Source organism: Cervus elaphus, chromosome 23 (genome assembly GCF_910594005.1).
Source record: "Cervus elaphus chromosome 23, mCerEla1.1, whole genome shotgun sequence".
In the NCBI taxonomy this organism is placed as follows: Eukaryota; Metazoa; Chordata; class Mammalia; order Artiodactyla; family Cervidae; genus Cervus; species Cervus elaphus.
Genome location: NC_057837.1, coordinates 40,613,749 through 40,635,618, shown reverse-complemented (window position 1 = coordinate 40,635,618; position 21,870 = coordinate 40,613,749). Strand labels below are relative to the sequence as shown.

Below are 21,870 nucleotides of genomic sequence, written 5' to 3'. Positions count from 1 at the left end.
TCATAAGGAAAAAAACAAACCATCACTAACACCAATCAAGAAAAATTCTTAAATTTACTATTTATATATTAAGAAGTTTACTTATTTAGCAGGATTAAGAAAGAGAATGCACCTGTTATTTTGCAAAATAATAAATGTGTTTAAGACTTGGGGGGGGTGGGGTGGGGAGAGACTCACTGGATCACTCATGAGCTTCCGCCATGATGGAGGTAGAAAGTTACCACTAGCAGCTGGAAAAACCCCCATAAGTTGTTCCAGTGGTTTAAACTATTAAAAACAAAACAAACAAAAACGTTAACATATGACACATAATTTTGATCTAAGCCAAAATTCTATAAATTTTATGGCTCTAAATAGCTCAGCTTACCGGTTTGGTACCCTTCTCAAAATCAGAAGGCATGTCTGCAATCCCTTCGAAGTCTGAAGCGAATGGTGCATAATGGAATGGGTAATACCACTTCCAGGACGCACAGCCCTGGAATCATTCAAAACAGCAAAGCCACAAATCTATGTTAATGATATACACAGAAAACCAAAAAGAATTAGGCTATTAATCTATAATATTCTATTTATAAAACATATGATTTCTAGTAGATAGCCCATGTATTAATTTTTCCATGAGTCCTAAAAGTTATTTTGATTCAATTTGAACTTTTCACTACATATCAATGGCCCCTTTATTTAAAAAAATACTGCAAAACACCTTTAAAAATCAGTAGTTAACACCAAATTTTATATTCACAAATACAATTTGGTGAAATTTTTGTTCTTCAAATGTGTTTGGTGGCATTTCTTTATAACTCTAGAGTTTCCAGTTAAAATGAAGAACAAAAGTGTAGTTGACACTGAGCCTACAGACGGAGAAGGAACATCACTGTGATTGACAGCAAAACCAGCAAAAGCCTCATTTGAGAATTCCCTAGATTTTCAGTGAGAACTTTCTTTTTCTTATAAAAATATTCAATGACATGTATTTTGACTCTGTGCCTGGTGAATTAAAAATCTTTATAGAAGTAAAACATTATATTAAAATATTCTATAGTAGATACTTCCATTAAATTACTTTCTACATACTAATTTCAGATCACAACAAACTGAACTTGCTTCACTCTACAAACACAAAACCAGATACTAACTATGAGTTACATCCCCCATGTCTACCTAACCTCTCACCAATCTGACATCCCAATTACCAAAGGCTTTAATTTAAAGTCAGACTTCAAGTACCATTGTTACTTTACATGGAGGAAATGGTATCATTCAAAATTCCTTTCCAATTCTTACTAGCATTTTCCAGGCTTTCTCTTTTGTTCAGTAATTTAGTGACTATCTAATAGTTGCTCAGTTATTTTTTTTCTTCCAATTCATTTAGTGACTATCTATTAGTTATTCAGTTGTTTTTTTATTCCAATTTAAAAAAATCACTAAACTGTAGTCATTTGCAAGACAAAGCATACTCAACAACACTCCTTTATGCTGAAATTCTTTAACACAATAAAAATTAGCTCTGTATATACATTAATGAACGTTAGAAACAAATATTAGGCTCAATAATACACATTATTACAGAAATTATCTTTCTAAAATGATCAGTTAGAAATTTAGAGGAAAACATCCTTTGTACCTGGTAATAATATCGAAGAACCCAGCAGAGTCCTTCAACGTAAGACTGAACAACTTTACGTCGGAATTTCTCATCTGCTGCATCAACATCAAATTTGTTCTTGTAGTATCGCTGTTTCCAACCAGCTTCCCATAACCTACAAACCAGGCAAGATCAGTTTATCCTGATTCAATATGGTAACTATACACCTATTTATCACCCCAATCAACTTATATTTAATGTCCAAGTGAAATGTAAATGAGTTCAAAAGTAATGCTAGCAAACAGAGTTCATTTAACTATTTTCTAAAAACTCCACTTTCACGGGATTTATTACCAAATTAAAGATAGTTAAACATAAAAAACTCAAAAACACTGATTCCAGTAAGATCATTCTAAAACTACATTTTAAAAAAGGATCATCACTTATGCTAAAGTAGATACATAACAGGGCTTCCTGGGTAGGCTCAGCTGGTAAAGAATCTGCCTGCAATGCAGGAGACTCTGGTTCGATTCTTGGATCAGGAAGTTCCCCTGGAGAAGGGATAGGCTACCCACTCCAGTATTCTTGCCTGGAGAATCCCCGTGGACAGAGGAGCTGGTGGGCTACAGTCCATGGGGTCGCAAAGAGTTGGTTGGACACGACTGAGTGACTAAGTACAGATACATAACACTTGTTTGCTTGAATTTTTATACTGTTTTACATGCTTTTGGACCATGTAATAACTCTCAAACTACATTTTAAGATTCAAATACTGAATACATTCTTATATAGTTCAAGTTCCTCAGTTTATTAGGATATATTTAAACTGCACAAAGAAAGTCAATTAAACTACTTAGGAAAAAAAGATTTGCCATGGGTAATTCTTTTAAAGGTAAAACACAATTTATAAAAGAATAATCTAGAAACCAGGCAGAAACTTGGTATACCTAATCTACACTCTTCATGCTTGGGCCTCTTAGAGCTAAGATTTAAAGGGAAGGACATGCATGCACATGCACATATGTATATATGCATGTTCTGGTAAAACTTAGAAGCAGGCCAATCAATTCACTAAGTTATCATTAATTACTAAATATACAATGAGAAGAACCACAAAGTACTGATTTTTCAGGCTCTGAGATATTAAAACATTTTCTTGAAGGAACACAAAGAAGCCAAAATAATTTTCTTTTCATCAGGACAGATCTCAAGATGCTTCTACAGTAATGCCACTTTCTACCATGTGCCAGACCTTACAAATTAACTGCAGTCATGTTTCAGAATACAGGTAAGCCCTTTCTAAAGTTCACTTTACACTACTTGGCTTGTGCAAAAAACCTCCATCAACGCCTGTTTTCCCTAAGTGAAAGAAATGCAGAGACGATTTCGTTTTTTTTAAAAAGGCAGAAAGTAGGAATCTCATTTAGCATGTTTGTTTTCAGGGTGCACCCCAGGAGTGGGAGTAGCCCCACCAGCTCCTTCCTCAGGAACCACACTCAGCATCTGAGCATCAGTCATCAGAGCTGTGAGCTGTGTCTGTGAGCAGCTGGGCCTGATCTCCATTTATTTTGTGCAGCAAGGTGCAACCTGGGGTAACTGGTTCTTCACTATATGCCATTCTAGCTATGAAAGGTTTCATAGCACACAAAGGATTCACAGAACACCAATCCGGAGAAATATCTCTATCCATGATGTGGATTATCATCATTATACAAAAGATAGTAAGAAAATAAATGCTAAGAATCCCAAGCATTTCTTGATAGAAGCATTTCCACCATGATTATTCCCAGCACCAACATTAAACAATAAAGTACTAAATAAATCAAGTTTACTATTAAGCTAGCCAGATAGTAAAACAAAAAACACTCAAAGAGGAAAATCCATTGTTATAGAAGCAGAGGACAAAAACTCAGGTAAGGTAAAAATACAATAACACATCATCACAGACTGCGGTATCTGACATCAAAGGTTGTTTGGAAAATGCAGAACCACACATGACATTTGTGAGATTTCTAATCACAAACACAAACACACCATCCAAAACCTATATAAAAAGCATGAGCTTCTTTTGTTCATGCTTTTGGACCACTATTGTTCGCTTAACTTTGGACTATCTATCATTTTGCTAAATTATTAATGAGTTACATTTTTTGAGACTGTTGACCTTTTGCACTTGGGAGTCTAGGATTCAAGCTTAGATTTAATTATGAGAGGTTATTAATCTCTGATCTGGACAAATGAAAGAATCAAAGTTTCCCATCATAAACGTTAAGTATACAGTTAAAGGGAAATTCCTGTCATGAAATATAACTGTGCATATACAAATTTGTGGTTTTTAAAAATATACGTATTTCTTAACCAAACAATTTCTGCATATTTCATCTTGAGGAAGAAACTTTTCAACTGAGAAGATTAAAGCAAACTATATCAAGTATCCAAGTGTTACTGAACTTTCTGGGTTAAGCAGCTTGAAAATTTAATCCCCACACAGTAGCATTCAGATCACATAGTCAGAGCTAAACACCTCATGCCTAGCCTATCTAGCGCCTGGTCTCAGAGGGAAAGTGGCTTGGATGATGAGAACCTGCACGCATACTAATCTAGATACTTAGGTTTAACAGCTATAGCTTACACATCTCACTGGAATTTACTGACTATCCTAACCCTCCACATTAATTACTGGTGGATAAAAAGATCACAGGCAAGCAACTGAAGGCACTGCTTCTCTGAGCTAAATAGCATTAATTAGACCACCTCTATTTCAGCAATTTGCTAACAAAGTGCTACCAAAAAATGGCTTCACCTGACGTTATCCTCTGGCTCAGGTTCACTGTCACTGTCTTCCACTTTTCGTTTAATTCCTCCTCTTGGAGATGGGGAGCCGTCAGAAGTGAAACTCGCATTAGGAGAAACTGAAGGACTCTGCAGACAATTATGACATTACAGAGGAAGGATTTAATTATTCATTTCACAAAAGCAGCTACATCCCACTGCTTCTACCACCATGCTTCATGGTAATACCTTATTTAAAGCTGTTATTTTTTAAAGCTGTTAAATAGATACGGTGAATATATTTAGAAAGCATAAGACTGATTTTGGCCTCCCCAAAAAGATAATATGGTACCAAGCTTCCTATGCTTAAATGAATTTGAACGTTCTTAGGGCAAAAACTGCTTCAAAAGAAAAACTGAATTTTACAGATTTTAAAAATTATTACTTAAATATTTCTTTTCTTTGGTGATTCCCTGATCTCATGAATTCACAATCACTTTCTACTAATCAAACAGCAAAACTGTAAAGGGGGGAAAAGATAAATATATAAATTAACAATATATAAAACAGCTAAGCAGGTGAAAATGAATTTAAATTGTACGTGTTCAACCTAGTATAGTATAACCACTCTGTAAAGCAACAGTTTAGTTTGCTTTAAGACTCGGCCAGATAACTATTAAATTATTAAATATTTTACATACACTGCTTTAAAATTCAATATACAAATAAAAATCTACTGGTCATCTTAGAAAAATACACATTAGTATTTCAAAGACTTGGATACCAGTTTAAATTCAGTGTTCTCTATGTACCTAAATCAATGAGGACAGGCAAACCCTACAGTACTCTAATATTTAACTAAAAAATTAAAATCTTCTGCAACTTTAGTTTTAAGTGACCAAAAACATACGCAGCAGAAAAGGTTTTCACAGTGAAGGTTTTATTCTATTAGTGACAATCTATTAGATACTCTGAGTAAACCGAATTTTTTAAATGGAGTAGTTCAGGAGGCTATTTTGATGAAACTGTAAAATCTGAGCATAAAGGCAGTTTAAACCATAGGCTAAGAAAGTTTGTTACAACAAAGCAAAATTATATTTCACATAGAGTTGTTTATAACCCTTTCTTTTAAAAATGTAGAGTATCAACTTTACTCATGAGACTGTATGGCCAGGTGTCACAGGTGACAAAGTTTAGACCTAACGCCTCCCTGATGTTAAGAAAACAGCACCCCATCATCAACACGGTGCTGCCAGTCACGTTCAGGTCCACTCTGTGGGGACTGTGCTCTTCAATGACAAACATCAGTTTCTGCTGTCCTACTCGAGAGCCTCACTGCAATCCCTTTCACTGATCCTCCGCAGCTCACTGTTAATGGTGCAAGTAATAAGATAAGAAAACAAAGAGCTAAAAGAACAGATACATGTATATGTACAGCTGAATCTAACAGGAAACTAGCACACTATTCACCAACTATACTCCAATATAAAATAAAAATAATACTAAAAATAAATAAATAAAAATTAAAAAAACAAACCCACAACAGAAACGCAAGCTTCTTCTCTTGGAAGATGCAAACCTTGTTTCTTCAATTTCAAATCTAAGGTCCTAAAACTTCTCATTGTGAGTTAATGGGAATATAAATTCAGTCTCTTGACGTGGCAAAAACTCCACATGTAGGATTGCCCTATAATAAAGAACTTGAACATCAACAGGATAACTAATAGGAATAATAAAACTGTATCTTTTTCCCCTGTACAGAACTCTTTCTCTCATGCCTGCTAGACTGAACTAAGCAATAGCTTTGATCATCTGCTGTTAGCTCACGGTCTACTCTCTCATCCCTGCTTGCTGTCTTGGCATGTGCTCTGGGCTCTTGGGTCTTTTGTCAACACAACAGGAAGCTAACGGGCAGAGTACAGCCTTGCCGGCTGAGATGATCTGCTCCTGCAGTCTGGATTACAAAGCTCAAACAAGGAGGGGCATCACAAGGCAAATCCATTCAGTTCCTGAGTTTACAAAACAGGGAGCAACGAGAATTTTGGTAGTGAGAGCTACCTTAAAATAGATACTTGGATCTATTCCATGACTGAATCAGAGAGCGAGAGTTTAGGCAGTAATGAGCACCTGTACTTAACAGACTGAAGAATACTATTCTGCAAAATGCCCACAACTGATCCCTGGAAGAAAGGGGAAATTAGGTAGCAAAACCCTCCCTCCCCTCTTGTCCCAGCTATGAGACATGTGGATGCCCCATCACCATCACCATTGTGCCTTGGGGAGAAGCTGGAAGCACTGAGGCCCATGTTCATTACAGAAACACTGCAGCCACTAAGCCATCTTATTTACATGCATTTTCTTTCCTTTCACATCATTTGGGTATTTTCATATTTCATATTCACATTTAGATCATTTCATATTGATAATGGTGGATTTAACAGAATTAAAAACATCCCAAGGCAAAAGACATTGAGAAAAGCTGTAAAACAAAAACACCTCCAGGCTACAAGATCAAATTCACACACAACTACAAGGGGCACCTGGTAAGCCACTATCCTTTCACGCTACATGAAAAGTGAGTCCCTTACCAAGTTATTCTGCATCCTCATTTCATAAGCCGCTTGTCTCGGATTACTGGCCACTTGAGATCCTGGTGAACTTCTTGAACCAAGGGCGTGAGGGGTTAATATTCCACCAGGAGAGAAAGATGGTTGATCTCTCTAAAATAAATGGAGATAAATGAATGTAGAAATTAAAGTGAAACCACAACACAGTTGGATGACAGGAAAAAAAAGAGGGCAATGTAAAGAGACCCCACTGTAAGCATGTAAAAGGTGAAATGTTCTGTTAACATTCAGGGTTGTTCATTTTGATATGATGGTAACTTACCCTGTAAACAACAGTCTGTAATAGCAACTCTGCTCTAAAAGTACATATAATTCATTGTTCTGGTACATACACATGAAGTTTGAGAATAGCCATCATCACCTTCAGTTCCACTCTATGGAACTATTCAAGTCTCAGGCTGTTCTACTACATTTACTTACAATTTCTCTACACGTTCAAGACATAATTCTAGTCAAATAAAAATAACAAATAACATTAACATTTTACCTTAATGGTTAAAAAAAAAGTCAAGGGTTTGATTTTAACTTAGGAAGTACAGCTTTTATTCACTCTTCACCTTGCTAGAATTTAACTCTTTATTGCCAATCAGAGCTATGACGACAGCTATAATAGATGACAGCTGTGACTGACAGATTTTTTAAAACAGATACTGACTGAAAGAAAATAATCATACACAGTATGAACTATTATGGATAGAATAAATAAACTGCAAGGATACACTGTACACCACAGGGGACACAGCCAACATTTCATAAAAACTGTAAATAGATTACAACCTTTAAAAACTATGAATCATTATGCCATACACCTGAAACTTATGTAACACAGTATATCAACTTGAGTGAGTGAGCGAAAGTCGCTCAGTCGTGTCCGACTCTGTGACCCCATGGATTGAATTCTCCAGGCCAGAATACTGGAGTGGGTAAGCCTTTCCCTTCTTCAGTTATCAACTATACTTCAATTTAAACAATTAATAAAAGAAAAAAGAAAGTAGTAACCAAACAGGCTTCTCCCCATATCTAAGTGGGTTGGAACTACTTCAGCAATAAATTATCTTCTCCTTTCTAGGTTCCTGAAATTGCGCAAATCCAATAAAATCTGAAAATAAAAGGCAGTCCCTCAACTCCGTGAATTTAAAATCTAGGAAGGACGACAAGAATCACCAGAGGTAAAGGAAAGGCCTGCTCAACCCAGGCACCAGCCAGGCTGCGGGGGGCGCCGTGGGGAAGGGGGGTGTGCACAGACGGGAGGGGGAACCTCTGAGGAGCCAGCGGGGCCAGGCCTGGGGCAGGGGCAGCCTGGCTCGTTTAGAGGATGTTGAGAGGACAGGAGGGGAGGAGCTGGTGGCAGGAACTCGACCAGACGCCAGACTGAGAATGGACTCTGAGGGGGACTAAGGAGTCACTGCTGATTTCTGAGCAGAGAAACAACAAAGCTCCAGGTAGCCATCCTATTCTGCGAGCTTCCCAGGTGGCACAGCGGTAAAGAATCCACTTGCCAAGCAGGAGATGTGAGTTCGATCTCTGGGTCAAGAAGATCCCCTGGAGAAAGGAATGGCAACCCACTCCAGTACTCTTGCCTGGAAAATCCCATGGAAAGAGGAGCCTGGTGGTTACGATCCACAGAGTTGCAAAAAATTGGATGCAACTGAGCATGCGTGCATCCTATTCTAGGAAGATGAACCTGACGAAGTTAAAGACAGAGCACAGTGACTTCAAGGGGTACCAAAGCTTGACCGCTTTTATTACAAAAACAATAATAATAACTGATTATTGTAAAAAACTCAAATAACTAAGTACCACCTGCCCCTCCTGCCCATCGAGTGTTTCCCTTCAGACTCGAGACAGAGATTAGATAGGACTCCTTCAAAATCAACACCAGGCAGGAAGGCAGTTGGGTGGGGAGCATGTCTCTAACCAGCTCCTACTGGGTAAAGAATAAAAAGCTACTGTAATGAACACATTCCTCCCAAACTGGAAACTTATACCACTGCCAGTCTTATGAGTTAAAACTCACCTTCATTCTCTTTCTTTTTTCTTTCTGTCGTCTTCTAAAACTGTCCTAAAAGTATAAAATCCACATATTCTGTCAAATAATTACACAAAAATGTAAGAGTTAAACATTACCAGGAATGATTCGAGAGACAATTAAAGTTTTAAAGGAAGACCCCAGAAACCTAGGTACATAATGAAACTAGGCAACAGATTGCATGTTCCAAGTGCTGCTTATCAGAACTGTACATGGGTAGAGGGCATTCTAAATTGGGTTTATATACAATTTAAACGGTTCCTCTTAATTTTTTTTCAGTTTTTAATGTCATTTCAGGGAAGAATGTAAGAGTCATGACAAAGACACTTGGTTTTACCCTGGAGTGAATAGGCTGTCAGTATAGAGAAGATACACGTAAGTAAGAAAATAATTCTTTAAGTTGTAGCTGAATATAGTTCATAATCAAGATGACAATTTTAAAAATTCAACAAGACAATTTAATAATGAGCCTCTATTACCTAAAAAGGGCTGGACAGTGCCTACCCTATCACACGTGTGGCACAAGTGATAAAGGGGACAGCGGGGCTCCAGGCAAACACTACCACTCAGCTGCTCCCCCCACCCCCACCCCCACCAAATAGACCCAATGAGAGAAGGAAGAAAAGACAGATGTCTGCACTGCTTATTCTGGGCCAGTTTAACTCACAGGAAAGGGTCCAGTCTGCCTTGATTCTTCCCTCCACTCATTTTTGAAATCTAGCCACGGTTTCAACTAGACAGAATTTAGGGCTGACCTTGCTCCCACTAACCGAGTCATTCAAAGGCATCCTTCCCCAGAAAGCACCCCTCCCATGCCCATGCTTGAGTGTCCAGGCACTGAAATGACAGTGGAGATGCCCACAGCAGGTACTATAATGACCATCACCCTCCTCTTGGCACTTCCACCCTCCGAGGCAGTACTGCCACCCCAAGAGAACACTTAACAAGATGAGAGGTTAGCACTTTCTGCCAGGAGGGGCTGAATGTCAGATACATGCTGACTGACCACTTAAAACCTCCTAAGATCTGAACACCACCGATTTCCCTAACCACGCTCTGCTCGCACAGTTAATGAGCCGTCTCTTATCCGGCTGTGACTCCTCCTTCTGAAACCACGCTCTTCACCTGGCTGCCAGGACACCACACTCACCTCTTCTTTCACTCCTGCTGCTGCCTTCACTGGGCCCTCCTTCCACCCTCTGAAAGCTGCTGCTCCCCTGGGCCCAACACCTGGACCTCCCCACTTCTCTGCTCTCATAATAATCACCTAGTCTCATGAGTCTCCAACCAGAGCCTCTCCCAACTCAACTCCCGCACCTGTGTCTCAACCTTGACATGTGCAAAAGACATTCGCCACCCCCATCTCTGCACCTCCCAGTCTTCTCATCACAGCTACTCAGACCAGACCATTTTTCAGCTGTTCAGAAAAAAGTGTCTTGGAGCCATGCTTGATACCTTTCCTTCTCTCACACCTAGGATTTACTCCATTAGCCGATCCCACTGGTTCTAGCGCAAAACCTACTCAGAATCCAACCATCTATCACCACCTTCACTGCCACCACGCTGGCTCCTTAACATACTGCAAAGGAGACTCTTAACTGGGCTCGATGCTTCTGTCTCTGCCTCCACACAGCAGCCTGAGTTAATGTTTTCCAGTTCATGTCAGACTGTCGCTTCTATGCTTCAACGATGCAGACTGAGCGCTGAAATTCTGTTACTGATTGAGAGGGTTCTGCCACACCCACCGCTTTTGGCCTCCGCTTCCATTCCCTTCCCTTTGCGTCCTCTGCTCCCACGTGTGCTCCTCGCTGTTCTCAACATCCCGTGCGTGCTCCGGACCAGAGCCTTTTCATGGGTGACTCCCTCCGTCTGCAGTGCTCTTCCTAAAAACATCTGCATGGCCCACTCCCTGACACCAGCAAGGCCTTCTCCAGCCACCTTCCCTAGGGCTGCGACCACCCAGACCCTCCGTGCCCTGCTTTAACTTCCTTCACGGCACGCGCCACTCTCTCACACCCTGCACACTACACTGCAGCTCTGTGTCAATCATCCATCTCCCCCAGGAGATGTCAGCGCCACGAGCTCAGAAGTTCCACCTATTTTTCATTTTGTTTTTTTGTTGTATCACTAACCTTCAGAATACTATCTGGCACATTGTAAACAGGAAATGTGTGCTGAATAAACGAACATTTGCAAGATACAAGGCAAAGATCAAAGCTCATTAAAAAAAGACATTTCTGACCTAACTGTTCAATTTTATTAACAGATATTGATAGATTCCCATTCTAGTATATTGCTCTTTTTAAGGGAGGCAGCGACATAAGCAGATCAAGTCTACCTGGACAGGACCTTACTGCTATTTCATATTTTTGTGTGTTACGAATTCCTTTGGAAATCTGTCAAAAGCCATGGACACACATTCCTGGAAAATATATATACACCCAGATACTTTTACGTTGAATTTCTGAGGGTTCATAAATTTGTCCAAGGCAATGCCCAACCATGCCAAAAAACATCATAACAAGTCACAGACACCAACAAAGACCCAAAGCTGTCAAATGCCCTGCCAGGCCAGCCGGAAACCACAGGACATACTGAAATCTGAAGCACTTTGGTATCTATCAAATCCTACACATGCCCAGTCTAATGATGGTATTACCATCAATATCTAATACTACAGAGTTTGCTAAAGTCACAGAAAAAGACTTTTCTAACATGAGATTTTTATACCAAGTAGTACACAAGGTGTGTAGTTTATTTCTTAAGCATAAACAGCAGCAGTTCAAGTGGAGCCACTGTGACGGTTGAAGATGTGTTAAAAATGGCTGTTCTGGTAAGTGTTTCATACCCCAGAGTGAGTTCTGCTATTTGAATTTTACATGTGAAGATTACCAAGTACCAAAGGCTTTGAAAAAATGCCTACAGTCCACTGTTATACAAAATGGTACCCAAGCTTCTAAAGAGGCAGCCATTAGCTAGAGTAATGCAAAGCTGAGGAAAATACAAAATCTTGTCAGATACAATAACATGTTTTAATCTTTGAGGAGATCAGGAAGTTACGTATTGATATTATGTTGCCATTTGCTCACAAAGATCTGTAGGACTAAGGGGAAGGATCTCCTCCGCTTCCTTTCCGCTCCTCTCACCCACTGCTGGCCTCCCTCCAGCCTGAGGACCAGGGGCCTATACATCCCTCTCTGACAACCTCAGGCAACACCAACAGCTTCGCCTCTCTCCAGGGGATTCTTCCCCCCGCCTTACCTTCCCCTGAAACCTCCACACTCCCAGAGACCCCTGATGGAGGCACTTTCCCTATTTATAAGCTCCCAGGGATGTCAAGTTTATGCTCAAGATAGGAGCTATCTCCCATCTGCTCATGGTTCTCAAATCTCCTTCTGAAGGACTTCTGACCTGAGCTCCACATGGATCTATCTGACTGGTTCACAGATTTCTCCTCTCAGGTGTCCTATGGCCCTTCAATCGCAGCACCTCCAAAATGAAACTTATTTCGACCTTATCTCCACCCCATCCGCTCCACCCCCAAGGCTCACTACCTGGATGAATGGCACCAGCAAACTTCCCACTGCCCATGCTAAGCACTCACCCTACCTCACCATATAACCAATTTCCAAATGCTCTGTGGCTTTATTTCCTTCTTTTACGCCCACATTTCTTACACCGGCTGCAATCCTCTACCTTGGCCAATGCAGTCAATCCATCCCAGATCCCCTACATTCTGCCACCAGAGTACGGAGTTGCAAAGTCCAGAGCATACACAGTGCCTATAACACGGCAGCCACCAGATCAATTCCAGCATTCTTCTAGCTTTGGAACCCTCATTTCATGGCCCATTGATTAGGCAGGTGTTTGGATTTATATCTTACTTGAGATTAAAAAGAGAGAAGGTACAATGCAACTCACACAGGGTGCAAATCATAATTCCACACAGCAAGCATCAGCAGCCTTTATGAAATCGTCAAAGCACTGACCACTCGTGATTACACTGGTATTTGATACACTACATTGATTTAACAGCGCACTCAGAGAGGTTAAAAGGACAATCACAGGATCATCACAGCCTATGAGAGACAGGAGCAATTGAGCTACTGCAAGAGAAACACTTTACCTCATCATCCTTTCTTTTTTTAAAAATGCTATCCTCAACTTCACCAACTGCTAACATGATCATCTGTACTCTCTGCAGATTGACATAACCACTTTCTGTAAGGTAACCCTGTAAGTGATAAAATACATGTAAAATGACCTTCTTACAAAAGCAAACACTTCTGTTTTGAAATTATTCAAGAGTGAACTTACCCCGGTTTTGTGTACCACATTTTTGTATATGTTAACCAAGCGGTCAATGGCACCTTCCCTGCCACCAGGAAACAAACATCAAGTGTTAGGACCAGACTGCACTGAAAGGCCAGAGGGCTAAACAGGAGCCTGAGGACACAAGCTCACACACACATACCTAATCTCTAAGGATGGCAGGTGAGGAAGGAAGTCGTTTCCCACAAAGAAGCACATGAAGACCCAGTCATCAATGCTCCTCTCGACATCAAACGTGAACGGCAGGCTGGCCATGGTGAGCTCTCTTTCCAAATACTGCGACCAAGAAGGAATGCCGTCATTAAAGCCATCAAATGGCAGTTGGCTTATTATCAGCACACCGATGCCAACGGTCACTGCCACGTACCTCACGGAGAACGCTGAGACGAAGGAAGATAAACTCTCCTTCTGCACAAGGAAGGCTGTCTGCCAGTTCATCGTGCTGCAAGGAAGGGGGTGAAGACTCAATATACCTACTCCGAATCTTCATCCAAACAAATAGCACAGCTTTTTCTAAAGCAAGACCCATTTTAACATTAAGTATTAAATAACAGAAGAATTTACCAAACCATTTTGAAAATAAAAATTACCCACAATCTCAATCACACCTGGACCAGGGGCTGAGCGCTCAGACGCACATTCGTGTCTGAGTCTTTTGAGACCCCATGGAGCTTCCTAGGCCCCTCTGTCCATGGGATTTCCCAGGCAAGAAGTCCACTGGAGTGGACTGCCATTTCCTCTTCTAGGGGACCCTCCTGACCCAGGGATTGAACCCGAGTCTCCTGCGGTCTACACTGGCAGGCAGATTCTTACCACTGAGGCACTGACTGAGCACACACGTTTTTTAACAAAGGGCAACACAATAAATATTTCAGCCTGCGGAGGGAGACATGCATGGTTTCTGCTGCATATTCTTTCATGTTCTGTTTTTACAACTCTTCAAAAACAAAAGACCCCCTTAACTCATAGGTCGAACCTGGAGAGCTGTAGTTTGCCAAACTCTGACCTATATCCAACCAATATTAACATTTTAATGTACATGCCTCACCCTTCTCTGTGAATATGTATACTTTTTACCAGTTTTCACTCAACACGTCTTTTAAAGAGGTACCATATTCTTAAAACAGACACCCTTTTAAACGGATATAAATGGTTTAAATGGATATAACCAAGGGAACTCAAAACAGGGAGAAACTAAGAGTTACTCAAAGGTATCAAGAGGTTTAATGTACTTGATTTACAGTTCCTTTTAAGAAGAATAACCAAACAAATCATGCACAATGGGCATTATTACCGACGAGACCTCAGCCTCGTGTATATGTAAGCTGCACTAGGAAAGCGGGGAAGAGAAAGAATCTGACTGCATGCAAGGTTGTGAATGTGTGTTTAAGGAGTTTGGAAAGATGCATCTCTGTGAGGGGTAACAGAGCAAGTAGATAAAAAATCAAATCAACCAGTATTCTTTTTATCCATTTTTAAAATGAGGCAATTATATACTTAATGCCATTGAACTGCATATTTAAACATGGCTAAAAAGTGGTAGTCTGTTATGTATGTTTGATCACAAAAATATAACTGAAAAATATTCAATGAGGCTACTACCATCCTGAAAGTCTTACCTTTCCCTTCTTTTCTCTTGGCAAACCTTCACAGTCCTTGACATCATGTCCAAACTGATTACAAAGACCACAGGGTTTGGGTTTGTTTGGTTTGAATTCTTCTCTGATAATGGTAAAGTTGGGCTCATGTGTAGCAAGGCCAAGCATAATGAGATCAGCTATCAGTCAACAACAACAAAATACCATACAGTGAGCACTTCCAGAAGACCCTTACTATAACCAAAGGCAAGATATTATCATAACACAAGACAGCAAGGCAAAGAAAAGCCCAAAGGATCACACAGAGAGCAAAGCTGAAAAGCCTAAAATTTCCTAGTGGCCAAGAACCGGACCTCCAGAAACATGGGCCTAGAGTGTAACTGCCACTCAGAAGTCAACACTTGGAAACTTTCCATTTTAAAGATATGTGTGACCATATTAAAAAGTTGAAAAAATGTAAAAAAAGAAATCAAGATAGGTGACTATTAGCCACAGATTAAACAACTCCACAGTAGTTAGCTCTCAAACATAAAATAAACATGGCATTTTAGAATTTCCAGGCAGCCATGAATAATTCATTACTACACACCAATCCATGGACTCACTACTGTTTAACCCAAGAGACTTCGATCTCAAAGAAGAAACTTACCATCTGCTCCACATAAGCAGTGATGAGTGTTTGGGTCATGGTTAGGCTGGGCTAGAGAGAAGGGAAATATATACTTGTGTAAATAGACCTCATACTACAGGGATATCACATTTTACCGAACATTTTCTATACAATGGCTCGTCTTTTTTTTTTAATAGAACATATAATCAATTATTTATATATGAATTTTACCTCTTTGTCTTCTAATGTAATCCATGATTTTATGTTCCCCTTCACCAGGAGCACTAGCATCAGATAAAATAACCTATAAAAAATAGTTTAAACATTTTTAGCTCTTTCCCATTTTTCAAGATCAAAAATCAACAGAACTGAGTATTTTAAAATAAACTGGGATAATTCTATTAAGACAGTGTTACTAATTGGAAATTTTTCTTAAGGTGTGTGTTAGACATCAAAGTTATTTCACTAGTTAACTGACTACTTGAAGTAGAAAAAATGAAATGTTTGGGTCAAACTTAGCCTTTAGAAAAACAGATCAGTTCACAAGTTTCTACTCTTTGCTGCTCTCAAGGATACAGCACTGAGCCATAAAAACCCTAAGAGTAATTGGTAAGAGATACCCATTAAATACAGAGTACCACATCTAATTAACAGGGAAACAGGTATACCTAAGATTATATAAACATTTTGCTTAAATTTTACTTAAATACTCAGGAGCACATAGCCATTCTTTAAAGGCAGCCCCATGACTTTATCTTGCTGTATTTTGATTTCTAACAACAGAAATTACTTTCATATATATGTATTTTAAATCACGAGTCCCATCTTACGGCTTCACAGCGATGGTAAGAGGACAAAATTGGCACTGAGAGAAAATTCGGCTGCCGGTCACTGGACCATGCAAAGCACCCCATCTCTAATAACCCTGGAAGCTTCTCTTTCCTCTTAACAGTCAACCAGCATTTCATGGGGGGAGAAAAAGACAAAGAATATCAGTCCTATCAAAGGACATGACTTTGATATGACTCAAATTGTCACCCTCATCTTTTTGAAGTACCAAAATGTGAAACTTACTGTCAAATTTTTCCACCCAGGGTCATTATTTAAACGATCAGCTATGTAATAGCGAAGGCATTTAGCAAGATTGTCCATGAACTCAGTTCCCTAAAATGATAGAAAGAAATAAATTAACCTATCATTTAAGAGTTAGCAATAGCTAGCAAAGTATGAGACTACTTACTGGTGTAATACAGTTGCTGTCAAATCTTTCTTTTATTTCTTCTGGAGGAAGATAGCCACCTAGAGAAGAAGGGGCAATGCTTTGTTCTCCCCATAAACAGTGAGGTAAGTTACTCAATATTAGACCAGAACAACAAAAACAGAAAGTTGAAATATAAAGAAAGAGAAGTGTTGTCACCTGAGGAACAATGTTCCCCCTTTTCGAAGAAAATAAGATTCCTCCTCTTGAATTAAATGAAGCTGCTTTAACATGACTGTCAAACAACACATGGTACACAAAAGATACTCTATTGTTATATAAAAATAATGACATTCTTCCTAATGACCTGGCACACATGCGTGCGTGCACACAGACACACGAGGCAGAGGCTCTAATCCCAGCAACAGTTCTTAAGATGAAGGGGCCCAAGAAAAACAAAACTAAAAAGCCAAGTTTAACACAGCTTTATCACTTAGAGCGATTTAGAAATTCTATTTTTTCCTCTGTATCACTGAAAAGACTTTTCTTGAACTTCTAACATCTTCAAGAAAAAAAGAAATTTAGAAGCAAAGACAACCTGTTACAAATACAAACAGTAATCAGAATATTAATTACAAGCTGTTAAAATATGTATGTACTTGCACACTTCCAGCAAATTAAAAAACATTACATGCACTGTAACTACAAGCTTCAGATGACTACACTACACCTCTTTTTCCACCTGCCAAACACAACATCCTGAACCAATGATGGTGGCTTTCCTGGTCTATCATTTTGCCTCAGGTAACACAACAGTGATCGAGTCACCCTGCAGGCACCGCGCCTCACCCACAGGGGTCTTGGGAGAAGCGGTCCCAGGGGATCAGCACCCTGGTCTCCCTCCTCTCTGAGTTACAGCCAACTCCTCCCTCTGGACCCATCAGTCCTTAGACGGACTGCAAAGATGACCCCATTCGACCCCACAAGCCCCTTCCTGAACTGAGGGAGCCCTGGGCACCTCAGTGCTACCACCTCCACCCACAGTGAGAGTGTGCAAGATCCCAGGACAGCCTGGAAACATGGTGCCATCACCCCAGGCCTCTGCAAACAGACCTGAGTGCTACGGAGAAGCAGCAAGCAAGCCACCAAGACTGACGGGAGGAAAACGTTTACAGAACTGCGGCTTCCTAACAGCCCCCGCAGCAAAAGGCAGTAAGAAGCACTCAACGTACTTCTAGTTTACAGCCCGATGAAAGTGAACGGAAGGGCTGCACTCGCCCTGACGGAACTTGACAATTTGCTCTCCCTACATAATTCCTTCCTTTTGTCCACAAGTTTCCCTTGTGGCTCAACTGGTAAAGAATCTGCCTGCAGTGTGGGAGACCTGGGTTCAGTCCCTGGGTTGGGAAGATCCCCTGGAGAAGGGAAAGGCTACTCTCTCCAGTATTCTGGCCTGAAGAATTTCACGGACTGTATAGTCCATGGGGTCGCAAGAGCTGGACACGACTGAGAGACTTACACTTCCCTTTTACTAGAGAGTTCAGAAACGAACAAGCTTATTAAAGGAATAAATGATTCTATTAACTACTTTCCCTCAACAGTGAACATAAACTTCTCCTGGATATCCTGGATCCTGATTAAATTAAAACCCTACCTACTAGAAAGGAGAAAGCACCAGCCCTGCCCCCCTCCACACAGCTCGTGTAACACATCTAAGCCCAAGGTGCGCGCTCTTTACCTTTCGCCAGTATCTCTTCCCTGACTCGCTGCTTCTCTATCGCTGCTTCCATTCCTTCTTTGGATGCTCGGAACCTCCTTGAACGCTGCTGGTTCATTTTAGCGCGCGGTGCCTGAAAACGGGTATTTCATATTCACAAACTATTTCAGACATTCATAACTATATCTGTACATTATTTTGAACCAGCTACTCTTATAAAAATAGCACACTCAAATGGAAAAGCTAAGTAATACGTCCAAACAATCCTTTCACCACATACAGTAGAACCTGAGGGCTTAAATTTGGACCAAAACCCTTAAACGCAGTTCAGTCAGGTGAACGAGTGACGTGTCAATAAAGGACAACCCCCCTATGAGGCCACAGCCCTGAAGGCCGCACAGCTCAAGGACGGGCCCGGGACAGTTCCACTGGGCTACAATACTTCAGACACCCCAGGTGGAAAGCTCGCTTTACTCAGAAACTCAGCACACAGAAAGGGAGTAGTTGCCATAGAGCCAGGATCAGGAAGACCTTCCCTGAGCGACACCTGAAAGAAAGAATGGTCTCCAAATGGGATTCACAAGACCATAATTATCACCCTGTCTCTATAATAAAGCACAGCGGGTAGAAACAGAACACTTTATCTTATATCACTCTAATCAAAAGTAACTTCAATCACTGAGTAAGTGTGAATGAAGTGAACTGAACTGTAAGGTTTTGCAATTACTGAATTGGGTTTGGAAGGGACTCTCAAGCTTCCTGTCTGCATAAAGTAAGCATTTCATATTCTCTTTAAACAGTTCCCTTTCCTGTAAAATGAGACCACCTAATCTAACTCTTGGAAGTGCTACGATCTACATTTATATTTTTAACAACAACAACAACAACAAAAAAACGGTTACAGACAAGAATGGGTACATATCTATAAACATTCAAATGTGCACATAACTTATCCTTGACCCAGCAGAAGAGCACAATGGAGTACAGTGAAAGGGCTTCTGCACGAAACTTAGCTAATATGAGCTGTAATCTGCTCCAAGGAAGACATACTCCTCTCCCTTACTTTTTTTTTTACTACACGTTACTTGTAGTTTAAGTTTTCAGGCAGCTAAGATTCTTTCCTTGAGTAAAAAGAAAAATTGATCTTCTTAGACCCAACGTTTTCTGGATTTTCAAAATTATTTCATTCATTACTCTTAACTCTTCAAAAATAAGTAAGTAAATAAATGGGACAAAGGCCCCCTCCTCTCTACTGTCTCACTGCCATGTAGCACTGCCCACTCCATGCCCCAATGCCCTGCATGCGCTGCTGCTCAGGAAGGCCCTGGGTGACTCACCTTACCCGTCTACCCCTGCCTCTGCCCCTACACTGGCGAGCCCTTTAAAGCCAGGGCAGCCACCAACACCCCCAGGACCTCACGGGCTCTGGCACAAAACAGGCACACTCACAAAACACAGCAAATGAGAGACTGAAAGATGAGGCTTTCTTTCTCAAAGTCATTATCATCAACTATTCTTCACTTAGCTGACTTTCATTCTAGACACTGGCAACACAGCAAAAACACACACAGGGGAACTGATTCTAAGTCATTCAGCACTTACCACTCCATCTATTGCCATGTAGAGAAGCCGTCTTGGTCTGACAATATTGAAGAGTCTGTCAATGTACTCAAAGATCGCAACCATCATTTCATCCTCGTTTTTTGGTGCTGGTCTACAATGACAAGCAAATACGTGTAATATCATATAGCACTCCTCCGTGACTTGTGCTATCAGCGACAAAAATGGGTTACGTACTTGTCTTCAGGATGCGTACAGGGGTGGATGATTCCATTCATATCCAAATACAGATTATCAAACTCCACATCATTGGGGTTAGGCTTACTGGCATCGACAGGAATCTTTACACCATTGCATTCTTTTGGCTATGAGGAAGTGATAATTAATAGTAGTTTGGTTTGACTGTTCAAGTCTGAAATTGACATATCCTAGGCTCAGTATGAACCTGTGCTTCATTTCTGAATTGGAAATAAAATACTTTTAGTCATCTTTAAGTTACAAGATAGGCTATTTTTACTCCTTAAAGCTTCCAGCACGACAAGTTACTCTTGACTATGTGGGGGACAGTGACCAAATTCCCAAGTCCTTCAGCTGTGCAAGAGAGAGACCAGGGAGTCTTCCCAGAATTCTCTCCCTTACCGCCCATTTCAACTTAACCTGAAAAAAGCCTCTCCACGCCATATGTTCTCACTCCTGCTACCAGCATCAGGCATCACTTCTCACCCAAAAGATCGGCCTTTGGATGGACTGCCCCGCTTCCAGGCTCTCTTTTCTCCAGCCCACCCTCTATGCTGTCAGTTTTCTTTAAGTACAAATGCGGCTGTGTCTTCTCTTTCCTACGTCTTCCAGTGCCACCACAGCACGTGCAGATCCACGAGCCTGGCCCTTACCAGCCCTCGGTCCTGCCACAACGCTGCTCAGGCCACCCCACCTCCCCGGTTCCCAGAAGATGCCCTTTCGTCTCTCAACACCTCTGCTCCTCCTTCTCCCTCCTGACCAACACTCCTTCCTGACATCTTATTCATTTTCCAAAGTCTAGACTCAGATCGAATGCCACTGTGTTAGCACACCTTGAACACATCCCCCCAACAGATTAACTGTTCCTCTTCCATGTCCTCACAATTCTTATTCTGTGTTTTTCTGCTTGGTTTGTCATTCTAACCCCCGACTACACTGCAAGTTCTTCAAAAGGTAAGGACTGTGCTATACTCACTCCTGGAGGCTCTCAACTGTATTTTTGTGGTAAAGCATTATCTTTCTTTCTGCCAGAGCTTTAGCAAATGATAAGAGCTAGGTTTTTATTCTTAGTAAAGGCACTTTAAAAATAACACATGCAAAGTATCATTAAAAGAAATTGTGAACTTAAAAACCCATCATATACATGCTACCTCATGGAGGAACCTCAAAAACATTCTGCTAAATTAAAGCCAGTCACAAAAGACCACAAAAGATCCTATTTACAAGAATCAGAACAGACAAATCTTTAGAATGAAACAGATTAGCTTCAATCTGCAGTGGGGGTGGAGAGGACCGGAGGAGATAGGAAGTGACTGAAAATGGTTACAACATTGCTTTTGGAAATGAGGAAACTGTTTTAAAATTAGGTAATGGTGCTGGTTGTACCACTGCATTCATAATAAAACACACTGAGCTGTTATTTTAATGGGTGAATTATATGGTACATATCTCAATAAAGCTATTTTTAAAAGATATAAAGACAAAAGGTCAACTTAATGAGGGGGGAAAAAAAAACAGGGCCCACAGAAAGGATTGATGAAACTGTGGTACAACCATATACTGGAATGTCAGACAAAAGTAACATTCCAAATGTACAAAAGTAAC

The 21,870-nt window shown here is 40.5% G+C and overlaps 1 protein-coding gene across 4 annotated transcripts in view; it reads right to left on the bottom strand.

The window, feature by feature from the left end:
- The window catches only part of XRN2 (5'-3' exoribonuclease 2), a 61,625-nt gene that overhangs the window by 30,832 nt on the left and 8,923 nt on the right, over positions 1–21,870 (bottom strand). For 3 of the 4 annotated variants that reach the window (XM_043883272.1, XM_043883275.1, XM_043883274.1), the window contains exons 2-19: positions 20,266–20,393; positions 20,071–20,182; positions 18,490–18,601; positions 16,794–16,852; positions 16,628–16,717; positions 15,785–15,857; positions 15,593–15,643; positions 14,965–15,122; positions 13,713–13,787; positions 13,488–13,621; positions 13,331–13,388; positions 13,140–13,247; positions 9,002–9,046; positions 6,946–7,077; positions 4,389–4,507; positions 1,625–1,760; positions 368–475; positions 178–267 (exon numbers count right to left, since the gene is read on the bottom strand). In XM_043883272.1, the coding sequence (XP_043739207.1) occupies positions 178–267; positions 368–475; positions 1,625–1,760; positions 4,389–4,507; positions 6,946–7,077; positions 9,002–9,046; positions 13,140–13,247; positions 13,331–13,388; positions 13,488–13,621; positions 13,713–13,787; positions 14,965–15,122; positions 15,593–15,643; positions 15,785–15,857; positions 16,628–16,717; positions 16,794–16,852; positions 18,490–18,601; positions 20,071–20,182; positions 20,266–20,393 (1,788 nt within the window). The remainder of the gene's footprint in view (positions 1–177; positions 268–367; positions 476–1,624; positions 1,761–4,388; positions 4,508–6,945; positions 7,078–9,001; positions 9,047–13,139; positions 13,248–13,330; positions 13,389–13,487; positions 13,622–13,712; positions 13,788–14,964; positions 15,123–15,592; positions 15,644–15,784; positions 15,858–16,627; positions 16,718–16,793; positions 16,853–18,489; positions 18,602–20,070; positions 20,183–20,265; positions 20,394–21,870) is intronic. The other variant, XM_043883273.1, reaches the window with a different exon arrangement.